Consider the following 13,184-nt stretch of genomic DNA (forward strand, 5'->3'; position numbering starts at 1 on the left):
GCGCCGTGCATCGGTCCACCGTCGGGCATTCCCGTCCATCGGTCCCCCAGCCCGTCGTCCCCTCCCAGCTCCGCCCTTCGGTGTGTCCGTCCCCTCCCCCACAGCCCCGTCCGTCAGTCCGTCCCCGTCCGGCCCCCCGCCCCCGTCCGGCTCCCCCCGTCTGGCCCCCGGCGCCGTCTGTCCGCCGTCCGTCCGCGCTCCCAAGTCAGTGCGCCGGACGCAGGGCTGCGGTGGCGTGTGATGACGTCATATGGGTCGCCCGCCCCCGATTGGTCGCGGCCGCCTCACCAGACCGCGAGCGGACGGGCGCGCGGGAGGGGCGGGGCGCGAGGTGGCCACGCCCCCTGGCGCTTGGGGCGGGCGGCGGGCCGGGGCGGGGTCACGTGACCCGGGGCCCCGCCGCCCGCCTTATAAGCTGCGCGGCGAGCTGAACGCCGCGGGCTCAACTCCAGGCGGTTTGGGCCGTGACGCTCCTCGGCGATCTCCTCCCTCGGCGAGCCCGCGGGCGGGCGCCCCTCAGCCAGGTACGCGAGGCGCAGCGAGGGGACCCAGGCCGGTGGCGGCGGGGGTGGGGTCCCGGTGTCGGGCCGGGCGGGGATGTCGGGGTGCCGGCGCCTCCACTCCCCCGGCAGCCGCCCCTCGAGACGGCCTTCCACTGGGATCCTCGGCACCGACCCTCGGGGCTGGGCGCACGCTCTGACCCCAGCCCGAGTCCCGGAGCGGGGGGCTGCACCCCCGACCCCAGGTGGGCTCTGCCAGTGATCCTGTCAGTTCGGAGGACCCCAGCACCTTGTCCTGGGCGGCCGGCCTCCAGGCTAGCCTGGCTGGGTCTGCCTCCTGCAGGCGGACGGGGTCTGAAAAACTTCTGGACTGGACGGGCCAGAACTTCGGGGCTTATGCAGAGGGGCACTGCGGCGGGCGCTCAACGCTCAGGTGTACCTGATCTGGCTGCCGCTGAAAACAGCCTGTGCAGCTCCCAGGCGGGGTGTGTGGGCAGGGTCCTTGCAGCCCTCCCCCGCGGTACCTGCCCGTGGGCTCCCCTGAGCGGCTGACTCCGAGGGCCTTGGGGGTTTCCCTGGACGTACCGGCGATGAAGGCGAGCAGAGCCCTCCCTCTGACCGGGCCTCCCTGGACCTGCCATGTCCTTTGGAAGTGAACTTGATCGGGGTTCCACCTCCACACCCCCTTTTCCTTCTAGGAAAGCCTGTCACACTGGTGGCTGATGCCCAGACTAGACGACCACCCCTGGAGCGGTCCCTGCGCTAAGGGCGCGAAGCACAGAAGCCACCTGAGGGCCAGTGCCAGAGGGCTGGAGGCCAAAGTGGGAGAAATGATCACCTCCTCAGTGTCGGGCCCCTCTCCCCTGGTGGCCCGCAGTGCCCGGGGCACTGACCCGGCTCACAGGCCCGTGAGCGCTGGCGTGGGAGGCCGTGGCAGCAGCGGCCACATCACCAGCTGGCACCACCACCTGCTGCAAAGGAGCCTGGTGCTGTTCTCAGTGGGCGTGGTCCTGGCCCTGGTGCTGAACCTGCTGCAGGTCCAAAGGAACGTCACCCTGTTCCCCGAGGAGGTCATCGCCACCATCTTCTCCTCCGCCTGGTGGGTTCCCCCGTGCTGCGGGACAGCAGCTGGTGAGTAAACACTGAAGATGTTTGGTTAAGAACGATTTTCAGCCTCTGAGAACCGTTCATTTGAAAACCGAACCATCCGCAGAGGGGAAGTGTGCATCTCCAGTGATTGTATTTAGAGAAGGAGGCGGGGGGAGAGGATGGTGATCCGCAATGCCAGTCTCTGGAGGCTGGAAGAAGCCCAGCGATTGGGGACCAGGTGTGGAGATGATTGGCTGTTTCACGCTTGTGCCAGGCTGACCGAGGTCCTTCCCTCTTACTGATCCGGCCCTGAGGACAGTGTTGGGGGAGCCCGCAGCTGTCATCCCGAGCGAGCTGTGCGATTGGCCGCTGGCAGAACTGGTGAGCGAGGGAACTGCAGTGCGATTGGCTGCCCCAGCGAACATGCTACAGCGCTGGGTAACTGAAAACAAACCGTCACGTGGGCCGAGTGGGCAGAACTGCTGCCCGAGCGGCCTCCCACACTTCCTTTTTCGGGATGCCCGTGAACGTGCCAAAGCCAGGCCTTCCCCCTAAAGCGTTGGGCTCCATAGATGAAGGAAAACAAATCCCTGTTCAGAGTTCATATTGCAGTACACCTGGCCAGCCGCAAAACATGACCCAGGGTTAGCAGTCTAAATTGTGGACAGCAGTCTAAATTGGGTCTTTTTTGAGTAGAATTTCTTGGTCATTTGGCTGGTTTTATAAACTTGCTGAATTGGTCTCAGCTCAGGTCACAGTACTTCTCTGGTCACACAGCATCCACTGACCAGCAAACACTTGTCAGATGCTTTCTGTAGCATCAGCTCTCCCAGCTGTTGGCAGCACAGAGTGCGCGGACTGCCCCTGTCAAGCATCCCGGTCTGGCGGGCAAAACAAGCGTGTACCTAAGTGACCACGGTGCTACAGGAGGGATGCCCTCCTGTCTGCTTCGTAGCTGATGTTTATAGACTGCTTACCTTGCATTTTTATATGTTTTGCTTCCTTTCGTCCTTACAAAAGGACTCTGCTGTAGCTCCATTTTACAGACGTGGAAACTGAATTACAGAAAGGTTAAGCAACCGTGTCCAAGGGGACACAACTGAGTGACAGGCCCACTGTTCTTAACTCTGCCTACTCCCCCGCTGGAGTCTGGGTGTATCCCCTGCGCTGTGGAAACACGTTGCCTTCTCAGCACGAGGCTGGAGTGGAGAGCTGTGTTCCAGCCGGGACGTGTCATGGGAGGGATGCTGTGGTTACCAAGCAGTGGGGAGAGTGTTCTCATTTTTGTTCTTGGAAAGATAGGCTCCTACTTTGTTTTTCTAAACCCTATCGGTATATGGCTATACACACTGGTGCTGTGGCCTCAAGGCCCTCGTGGAAGCTCCCCTCCCCGCTGTACGATGGAACAACACTGATGCAAACTGGAGGCCCCCTGTGTAGGCGCAGAAGTAGTTTGCTTATGGATAATTAACCCCTGGCTCCATTCCTTCTGTGCTTCAAACCAAAGAACTGCGATTTTATTTTAAATTTTTCGAAACAATGATTTTTGTTTGTTTGTACTCGAGGAGAACAAAAATGTAAAATTAGTTTTAATTCAAATATTACATTGTAGCTGATAAATCTTCTAGGAAAAGGAATGGTTTGAAAAATATGTTAATAATTGCCACGCAGAGATCACATCATTTTCAGCCGGTTCTCTAACGCTGCTGCCTTGTCTTTCTTCAACAGCTGTCGTCGGCTTGCTTTACCCCTGCATTGACAGTCGCCTTGGAGAGCCACACAAGTTTAAGAGGGAGTGGGCCAGTGTGATGCGCTGTGTGGCAGTTTTTGTTGGTATCAATCACGCCAGCGCTGTATCCTTCAGTGGGTGTGCTGTCCAGAGCAGCTTCTTACGTTACACGGTGAAAGTCTCGTTACTTTTAATGAGTATATATCGCATCATGAGTCAGCTGAACCATCTTCTTCCGAGTATGTTATTTCAGAGCACGTTGCTCAGTTTACTCTCAGCAGTTCTCATAACGGTTCTTGGAGTCCTTTCAGTTCATTTCAGGAAACAGTTAACACCAGGAACACAGTGGACGTCCTCATTCAGTCCTTTCTCAGGCAGCATCTGTTGGATCCTCAGAGTTCACCTTGTGAATTCCCTTTACATTGCTACCTTACATCCTTCCACCGTGAAGACCTGGTTCCTGTGGCCCAGTGAGAAGTGGCGAGAGCATCACTCTTCTTGGCGGATCCTTCCAGAAGGTGGAGGAGAAGCCTGTCTGCTTCTCTGTCCCTCCCTGGCATGACCACGCAAGGCCCAGGGCCAGTCAGAAGTGGTGGCCTCTGGAATAGGGTTCTTAGTGGAGGCTCACTTCAGGATCAGGTGCTGGCGTCCACGGGTGGAACGCACAAGACATGCTGCGCGTCTGTACACAGCGCATTCTTCAGGAAGACGGGCCGTGGTTTACCAGGTCTCAAAAGATTTATGGTTTCTTTAGCACAACTAGATTATATTTTTGGAGAAAGTTAATTTTAGAGTTACTGCTTCTTAAATCCGCTCTAGCCTGATTTTAATGATAAGAATGTCAGAAAAGGGTATTATAAGAGGTCTGGGCTCTGACAAACTTGTTTCGTCCGCAGTTGGTAAGCAGTGTTGTGACGGAAGCCAGTCGTGTCTCCACCAGCTGCGACCGTGTCGTGTTGGATGCCATCCTGGTGAGGTGTCTTCTTGCAGACGTGGAGCGAAGACTGGGCTTGCTCAGTTCAACCTACTAATAAAAACGAGAAGTAAAAGGGGAACTATAGATGGCTTACTAGCAAAGTATGCTGTTGGTTGAAATACCAGCAGAATTTTATATGTAGCTTTCAGGAAGCTTACTTGTAAAGTCAAGTTTTCAACCCAGGGATCCCAGAGAAGTTCCAGGTCATCTCGGTCACGGTAACCTTGTATCCAACAGATGCTCTCTGCAGCTCACCTGGCAGCTTCTATGGATGAAGAATTATGTGGTGCACACATAATTGTAGGCCCTGGGGCTTTTTTGGGTTTGACCGTATTAAAAAGCGTTACGCTTTTCCTTAACTCTGCATCGCCAGAAATTGGATTTTGCCAATAACGTTCAGCTCTCCTTGACGTTAGCAGCCCTGTCTTTGGGCCTTTGGTGGACATTTGACCGTTCAAGAAGTGGCCTTGGGCTTGGGATCACCATCGCCTTCCTTGCCACTGTGATCACTCAGCTGCTGGTGTACAATGGTGTCTATCAGTAAGCATGGGCTCTCAAATATCACCTCCGTCCGGAAGCTGTTACGTAACTTTTTAAAAAAATACCTTCTAAGCTAAGATGTCATGTCTTTTCTGTAATTACATAGCATAAACTTAGACATGAAATTCTCAAAAACGCTGCTTATTGTTGATGCACGTGTTAAAAATGCACCACGCGTAATTTAATGTAAAGGAAGACCCAGCAGCGGCGGTGAGCGTGGATGTCACATGCTGACGCTGCTGGCGTGCCGTGTGCCTGCCCTACCTGCGCCGGGGAGCCGGCTACCCAGGGGCTCACATCTCCTTCTCTCCAGGTACACGTCCCCGGACTTTCTGTACATCCGCTCCTGGCTCCCGTGCATCTTCTTCTCGGGAGGTGTGACCGTGGGAAACATAGGACGACAGCTAGCCATGGTACGTACAGTTGTCACCTGCGCGCCCAGCTGTGGTTCCCAGCTTCACAGGCTGAGTGTACGTGATACATTATGGTTGCTGTTGATAAATATCTAGTTGAGACTCGCAACAGTTATTCAGAAAAGCGTATTTAAAAAAACTAGGTGCAATACCCAGGTTACTCTTTGCTAGATTATAAAGATTCAGGGAACCGTAAGCTCACAACGCACACTAAAAGGAACTAGAGTTCCACTCACGTTACAGATGAACTGCAGCTCCTGTGATAACTGGCAGAGAAAAGTTACTGAATGGCTAAATGAATGATTTATAATGAGTTTCCTCCCCGCCTTCACGCAGGTACAGATGATGCTATGCTAGGGAAAGGACCCCAGGCCAGGCCCATGAGAGTGTGGACCAGGCTGGGAGGGGGCTCAGCATCCCTGGGTAGGTGCACTCCAGCCTGGACCCTGTCTAATAACTAAAGAGAGAGAAACGGGACCCCCGCACAGAGCCACTTCCCGAGAGCCAGAAAGACAAACGAAGTCGGGATGACTTAGCAGTTATTTCCAGGAGTTAATGGTCGACACTTGAGCGCTTTGATGAAATGTGGACATTTGACTGTCAGTTTGAATAGACTTTGACTCGAGGCTTAAATAAAATGAACTAAAAAAAAAGAAACTAGAATCTTATAAGGGCCATTTCTCTCAGAGACACTCTGGGGCTTTGTCAGAAACTTGACTTGGTTCCTCAGATGGTGTTTTTAAAAACAAGACGTTTATTCGTGCCAGCTGACGGTGGCTTGGGAGGGCCAGATTTGAAGGCTGCTTGGCTGTTTCATAAAAATGGAAGTAATTTCAAAAGGGCAGAATTTGTAATGTGTTCCACCGGTTCCTGAGCCCAAATCATCCTTGCCTTCCACCCTTTTGTGACTCTGTGTGGATCTGCTTTTGCCAAAACGAAAAGACTCAATTGAAAAACCTTTCTTTCTCGACCCCTCATGAGCATCAGAGGACCTGGCTCTTCTCACACTCACGGTGGCCACAGTCTCGTGGTGCCCCTGTGCTGCTCCCTGGAGCCCTTTCCGGTTCAGAGTAGAACGAGGCAGCTCTATGATCCCTTACTGCTTTGGGATTTTTATCTTCAGTGCCGTTTAGCTGAGGAGTCCTAATAAGGCTTTTGAGATAAGTTGTCTTCAACCCCCGTGACTCTTCGTGGAGTTAAAACTGACAGCATTCAGCCAGCTGGTTATAAATTCGGGAGGCTGGGCTGATGCTGCCATGCATTTATGATGAAGGTTTTTAACCAGCTTTAGTCTTTTTTTTTTTTTTTTTTTTTGCGGTACGCGGGCCTCTCACCACTGTGGCCTCTCCCGTTGCGGAGCACAGGCTCCGGACGCGCAGGCTCAGCGGCCATGGCTCACGGGCCCAGCTGCTCCACGGCATGTGGGATCTTCCCGGACCGGGGCACGAACCCGTGTCCCCTGCATCAGCAGGCAGACTCTCAACCACTGCGCCACCAGGGAAGCCCAAGGGTCTTTTTTGATAGAGGTAGACACTACACATCATGCACAAGCTCCTAACAGCTAGAAATGGTTGAAGGTAACTTATTTTACAAGAGTGGCACAATCACACCTTTGGTCACGACGCTGAATGAAGGTGGTTTTATCAGCGATCATTCCATCCTTGTCGTAGGCATTTTCGTTTTTGAAAAGATGAAAGTTTTAAACCTAACTTAAGATAGCTGGCATAATTGTAATTCTCCCCACTTAAGCTTTTTCTTCTTTTTCACTCTTTAAAGTTGGGGAAAAAACTTGTATTTGGACGTTACTGCTGTGTCTTGATACTGGAGGAGGGTGATGAACATCCCAGGTCATCAAAGGGAAACCACCCTCCCGGGTCTCCGAGCCCAGCGCGCCTGCCATATTTACATCCGTGAAAATGTAAACCCTTACGCCTGGATCCCAGCTGAAGGGGGAAACGGCAGGCCCTTTCCAGCCGGAGGAGCAGTCACAGCTGGTTTTACCAACTCCCCCTCTGGCTGCTGCGTCCAGCATGGGTCCTCGGAACAGATGTGGTAGCGGGCGCCCGCTGCCGGCTGCTCCAAGGGAGAAAAAAGCTAAGTCCCTTTTCTCCAGGTTTCCAAACCCAGCGGAGGGCACAGTCAGTGTGAATGAAGGCAAAACGATTGCACATCACGTCACAGCTGTGTTTCTGCCAGAAGTCAGGCGAGCGAATGAGGGAGACTTACTCCTATGAGTTACTTGAGGCCTGAGATTGAGGAACCAGGTTTAAGTAGTTTTAAAGGATCGGTCAGTCGGATTGGCAAAGGCGTGCAGCACTTGCTCCCAGGGTAGGGAACAGGACAGGGGGTGTGTAAAGGAACGAAAGTGGCGATTTCTGAGAAGGAGAACTGCAGGTAGTTTGGGGTTTTTTCTCTTTGGCATTTTTAAAATTTACAATGAAAACATTACAGTTGACCTTTGAAGAGCACGTGGATTGGGGCACCAGCCCTCCAAGAAGTTGAAAATCTGAGTGTGACGTAGAGTCAGCCCTCTGCTTCCGTGGATTTAGCCAACCACAGACCACGCAGCGCTGTAGCATTTACTATTGAAAAACATCCGCATGTAAGTGGAACCGTGCTGTTCAAACCCGTGTTGTTCAAGGGCCAGCTGCACTTGTATGAGCAGAAGCGCTAGGGTGCGCACAGGAGTTTGTGACAGGTCTCTGCAGCGAGTGCATGTGTGTCAGGAGGTGGGCAGACCTGCTGCTGTGCCCTGTTGAGATCTTTTACGTGGAGGTCACTGCAGGACTCTGGTCCTTCTGCCCCTGTGCCGTTTACTGGGAGCAAAGCCTTGGCCTTGGGTTGCGGATGACAAAGCAGCACATCAGTCCCCCCAGAGCTCCCAGACTCTCATCCCTACCCCAGCAGCCCCTCCCTGAGTCTGTCCAGACTGGTCTCTGCCTTTTTGTTTCTCTCTTCTTCCATCCTTCAGAGTATCTGTAAACGAATCCACCCTGAAAGCAGTAGAGAATCTTAGTAAAAAGCCCACCTTTGTCCAACAGGAATTGTGTAGCCTTCGCACCCAGTTCCGCTAACTCTTGCACCTTTCAACCTACCCCTCCTCTTCGCAAACCCTCTGTCCGCTTCAGCTTGAACTGAGGATGCTGCCTTTCTTGCCACTCCCGTGGGCTGGCAGGCGGCCTTTCTAAAACATGCTGCAGCAGTAAAAGACCAGTGCGTGAAGCCCAAACTGTATTTTTCACGAGAAGAGAACTGCAAGTGTAGGAAATTAAATGTGCTTCAGATTACATCAGAGCTGAAGAATGAAAACTCCGCTTATAATAAGCTTTGTTTTAGAAAACTGTGGCTCCCCGTGACACTGAGTGTCCCTGCCCAACTGCAGTCTTCCCCAGGACCTCTTGTTGTGCGGGCTTTCCCCACCAAGCAGCAACAGGTGGCGGGCTGGAGCGAGGACACTGCGGTAAAAGCACCCACAGGTGTGGCTGCTACCCTCCTCCACCTGCCTGGCCACTGCAGTTGCAGATCCCAGTCGCCTGGAGGAGGTCCCGTGGGCCTGGGCTGCGGGGACCCTAGCACGTAAGCCAGGGCCACTGAGGCTCGAGCATCCTAACACTGGGATGTGTGCCCTGCTGTTGTGTATTTGTGTCCAAGAATTGTTAACCTCACGCTTATTCTCTTTGGGGACTCTTGAAAGTTTAGGCTGGGACAGGCTGGCACCTTGCTAGAATCTTTCTCACCCAAAAAAGTCTTTAAAAAGAGCAAGTTAAACATTTTCTTTTTAAAGAAGGAGTTAAAATACTTAAGCCAAGTCTTTATTTTCTTCCTTCAAAGAAAGGGAAAAAATTAACAGCTTATTTGTGAAAGTGAGCTTATTCTTTGTTAAGAATTTGAAAACTCATTTCCATCCTTAAAACCCAGGAAATGGCTCAGTGCCTTAGAAATGGGATTGGTCAGCACCGCCCATTTCTTTTCCTCTGGCTGTGCCGCTGGGCCCTTAGACAGAAGACGGATCTGAGGTGGTATTTTAGGGGCAGCGTTTAAGAGTGAATTCTTGGTTTAAAACTTCACCGAGTAAGGCTTTTGTGGTGGGACGTGATTCGAGTGAAGAAGAAGGTCTGAAGGTGGAGACCTTAGGTGGGCGCTGGTCAACACAGTGACCAGAGCTGCCCGAGTCCAGTGCGACGTGGCTCTGTTCCCTCTGAGGGTGACCGTCCCAGCGCCTCTGCATCCCTCCCCCTCGCGCCTTCTCAGTTCCCACTGCCCTTAAAAGAAATATGGTTACCATCAAGGGCAGCCATGCCCCAAACCTACAGGTTGGCTTTGCTTGAGTGTTAGATGGTCCGAGTGGCTTTTTCTTTGTGGTATTCGTTGTCAGCCTGCATGTTTAAAAGTGAGTCCGTAGCATCATTTTATAGAATCTGTACCTGTTGCCGTTTGTAGCTTAAAGTCTTTTCTCAAAAAAAGTAAGGCTTCCAGCTGCCACGGCGAAGAGCGTGGCCCTGCGTCCTGGGGCCCAGGCCCCGGACACCTGGTTACAGGTGCGCTTCCCTGGCACGTGGAATTCAGTGTGCCTTTCCTGTTTGCCATCCAGCGGCTGCTGGCAGTAATAACAACATCAATTAGCGCTTCTGTTGCACTCGAGGTGTTGTGCTAAATAGTGTCACTGCCGGCTGAGGCCTGTAACGGCAGTCTGGAGGTAGGGACTCTTGTCAGCCCGCTTTAGGGATGGGGAAATCCAAACTCAGGAGGCTGACCACCTGCCTGAGTGGGTGCAGTGCAGGGCTGGAGCTGGGCGCCCCGGGAGCGCGCGGAGCTGCCCCTGCACACCGCTCCCCACTCTACTTGGCCGGCCGGCTGCTAAGCCAGAGGTTAGAACGTGTGCTGGGGCTCTGGCTCCGTGGCAGGAGGCGTGGCGGTCTCTCCTCATGCAGCCCCGTGACCTCAGGAAGGTCATCTGGCCTTGGATCTGCTCCTCCAGTGGAACATCTGTCCTCTGCTGAGGACCGACCAGGCCGGGCCTGGACAGCGGTGACAAGTGCAGGGTTCACCTCCCTGAATTTCTGTACAGGTCAGTGAGGAAGCGTGTGTAGAAACGTCTCCTGAGCTGTTACACCCTCCACCTCGCCTGAGAGGGATGGGCCCTGTTTTCTGGGTGAAACAGTGGCTCCTAGCCCTCCTAGCCCCGGACAGGGAGAGGACCGCGGTGGGGTTGTTGGAGCTTGTCTGCTGCTCCGCATTTCTCGTCTCCATCATCTTATCCGACTCAAAGGAATTTTTTATCTTTCACTTTTTAGGATCGGCTTAATTGGTAATTAAAATATGTATACATTGGGCTTCCCTGGTGGCGCAGTGGTTGAGAGTCTGCCTGCCGATGCAGGGGACACGGGTTCGTGCCCCGGTCCGCGGAGCGGCTGGGCCCGTGGGCCATGGCCACTGAGCCTGTGCATCCGGAGCCTGTGCTCCGCAACGGGAGAGGCCACAGCAGTGAGAGGCCCGCGTACTGCAAAAAAATAATAATAATAAAATAAAATATGTATACATTTAGTGCTGATTCTCTCGCTCCTTTTTCTCTTTTTACATGTAGGGTGTTCCTGAAAAGCCACATAGCGATTGACTCTTCAAACCCACTGATCCTGAAGAATGGCAAGATCTGGGAGAAAATCTGGGATACTGGATTGTGGCAAAGATTATCTTTTTTCCTCAATAATCTTTTTAGATTGGGCTGACTGTACAAGTGACTCCTGGAAAGCAGTTCACCTGTTTTAGAGCAGCAGACTGGGAAGATGACCACTTGTGCTGAGATGTCACCTTGCCTGACGGCATTCACGCCTGGGTCTGCTCAGGAGGCCCCAAGTGCAGGCCGGCCGGCTGCAGGGTCCCGAGGATTCGGTTTCATGTGTCATTAAAAGCAAGCTGCCATATTTCCAAGCCTTGAACTAAAGCCTAACTACCAGCTCTGGTTTTGTATCAGCGCCCAGGGGAGAGCTCGATGGTGCTTACAAAGATGAAGTGTGATAAAATAGGAATATTACTTATCCAAAAGATTTCTAAAATAGGGTTGTGTAAAAAAAGAGAAAGGCAGGGGCGGCGAGCTTAGGGTGGCAGTGCCGGGCGCCCCGTCCCGCAGCTGCGCACGTGTCCCTGCGTACAGCTGCGCTTTTCATTCCTCCGTGGAGTCGCATGTAGACAATCTTACCGAGAGCAGAAGGCAATGAGAGGTCATCGTTCTGCACTGTGATGTGCTGGAATGCCCACCTCAGTATTTATGCAGTTTATCCAGAATCCGTAATCATCTAGGAGGGGCACCTGCCTGCCGTGTGTCTCAGTCTTAGTGAGCCAAAATCGTGTGTTGTTTCTTTGATACTCCAGAACAGAGATGACTGTTTTTTCCCACAGCCCTATGGGATTTGCAATCTGTGATTGCCTTGTAAAAAGAAGAGTGCGTACGTCACTGTATTAAACATTTGGTGTTTCTAAATACTCAAAGACGTGGTGAGCACAAGGTATTCATTTAATGGCATAGACCATGTTTGTTAGACCCAGTTTGCAAGTACTGGGTCTCCAACTTCAAGTGCAATGTATATGAAAACCAACCTGAGCCTTGTATCCTCTTAAATATTTATTTTTTTAACGTATGAGGTGTTACAGAGGGTTCTCCATTTCAGTGCTGCATGGGGGCAAAATTCAGCAACAGCCCCTCTCAGTTGTGCAGTTACTTCGTTGCTGTGCTCTCCACTGAGCCGGTCCTTTGAAATACTCCAGTTTTGTGCGTTTAGTAAACTTGTAATTTTTACTCACAAATTTACCTTTTTGTATTTTGCAATTTAAATGTTTTGGTTGTTTTACACTCTGTGAACATGGCTGGATGAAAAGACTCCTTCCCCCTGAGCAGCTGGAGGTCAGAGCCACTGCCAGCAGCCGTGGGCTGTGCTCTCAGCTCCCCTCACGTGATGGTCCTCGTTGCAGTTGGGTTTTGTTTTGAGGAAAATATCCTGGAGTAGGTTACTGTAGCTAATTTGTTTTAGAGGAATTTTGTTTAAAAGAAAATAGGATCATTCTGAACTTTGCAATGACCCCCTTACACATTTTTCTGAAATCAAGCAGCTATGTGAAAAGAGTTTTCAATGAGGCTATCAGCAATTCATGAAGAACCAGAAGTTATTAGATGAGAGCAGGCATTGAATCTTTCAGATATACTTGATCATGCACAGTGAGTATTTTTTTCTCTCAAACTGGAAATAAATCTATACCTGTTAGAAACAATGTAGCCAAAAGATGTGAATCTGAAGAATTTTGTTGCCGATACTTTACAGCGAGTGTATGAACCAAAGCCATCTGAGTCTGTAGAATGTAAACTAGTGTGAACACGCTTTGCACTACGCCAGGTTTGAGCATTAGTGGGATCCACATTCACACCAAGTTTTCAGCATTGTGTTCTTTTGCATTCATTTTTTACTTTTATTAAAGGTTCAAAACCAGCCATCGTATTTATGGGTTTTTCTTTAAAAAGGCGGGGGATTCTCTCTGTAGGATATTCAGATTTGGAATGGAAGAATATTTTATAGCTTTTCAAAATGTACTAAGTTTCAACACAACCTCTTGGGAAACTTCGTTTTCCTCCTGGTGGAAAGTGACGTGTAGTTTAGCCCAGTTTAACTTCCTCCTGCCCCTCCCACTGACCCTGGGAGGTTGGGCGTCTTCTTGGGCCTTGCTCTGTCCTCTCCCAGGAATGCTATCCTCTCTCTCTGGGAGAGAGGGCCCTTTCTCCCTGTACTAGAAAGGGGGGGAGGTCTGGACACCCAGAAAACAGAGCCCAGGGAAAGGGAAGAGCATCCAGCCCAAGTAACAGCCAGCACGTCCAGGGGCCGCGAGTGGCAGGCCACACGGCAGAGGGGCAGCGCCCTGCCCGAGGTCCACTTCCCTCGGTCCCTGCCGGA

The 13,184-nt window shown here is 52.0% G+C and overlaps 1 protein-coding gene across 2 annotated transcripts; it reads left to right on the forward strand.

Moving 5' to 3' along the window:
* Positions 1 to 444: 444 nt before the first annotated feature.
* Positions 445 to 11,017, forward strand: INSIG1 (insulin induced gene 1). 2 transcript variants are annotated; one of them, XM_065883725.1, is made up of 6 exons: positions 445 to 524; positions 1,199 to 1,631; positions 3,318 to 3,442; positions 4,668 to 4,834; positions 5,148 to 5,247; positions 10,832 to 11,017. In XM_065883725.1, exons 2-6 carry the CDS (start codon positions 1,223 to 1,225, stop codon positions 10,859 to 10,861), a joined length of 831 nt encoding a protein of 276 aa, XP_065739797.1. In that variant the 5' UTR covers positions 445 to 524; positions 1,199 to 1,222; the 3' UTR covers positions 10,862 to 11,017. The 2 variants fall into 2 exon arrangements, with proteins under 2 accessions (XP_065739797.1, XP_065739796.1); XM_065883724.1 differs by lacking the exon at positions 445 to 524 and having other exon boundaries at positions 1,223 to 1,631; positions 3,318 to 3,496; positions 10,832 to 10,861.
* The last annotated feature ends 2,167 nt before the right edge of the window (positions 11,018 to 13,184 follow it).

The sequence above is a fragment of the Phocoena phocoena genome, chromosome 9 (assembly GCF_963924675.1).
Source record: "Phocoena phocoena chromosome 9, mPhoPho1.1, whole genome shotgun sequence".
In the NCBI taxonomy this organism is placed as follows: Eukaryota; Metazoa; Chordata; class Mammalia; order Artiodactyla; family Phocoenidae; genus Phocoena; species Phocoena phocoena.

Bases quoted from the DNA above. Each gene is read 5' to 3' on its own strand.
- INSIG1 (XM_065883724.1), top strand. From the start codon at position 1,223: ATGCCCAGACTAGACGACCACCCCTGGAGCGGTCCCTGCGCTAAGGGC. The intron at 1,632-3,317 runs GTGAGTAAACAC...TTTCTTCAACAG, and splicing joins GTGCTGCGGGACAGCAGCTG to CTGTCGTCGGCTTGCTTTAC. The intron at 3,497-4,667 runs GTCTCGTTACTT...CTGCATCGCCAG, and splicing joins TCTTACGTTACACGGTGAAA to AAATTGGATTTTGCCAATAA.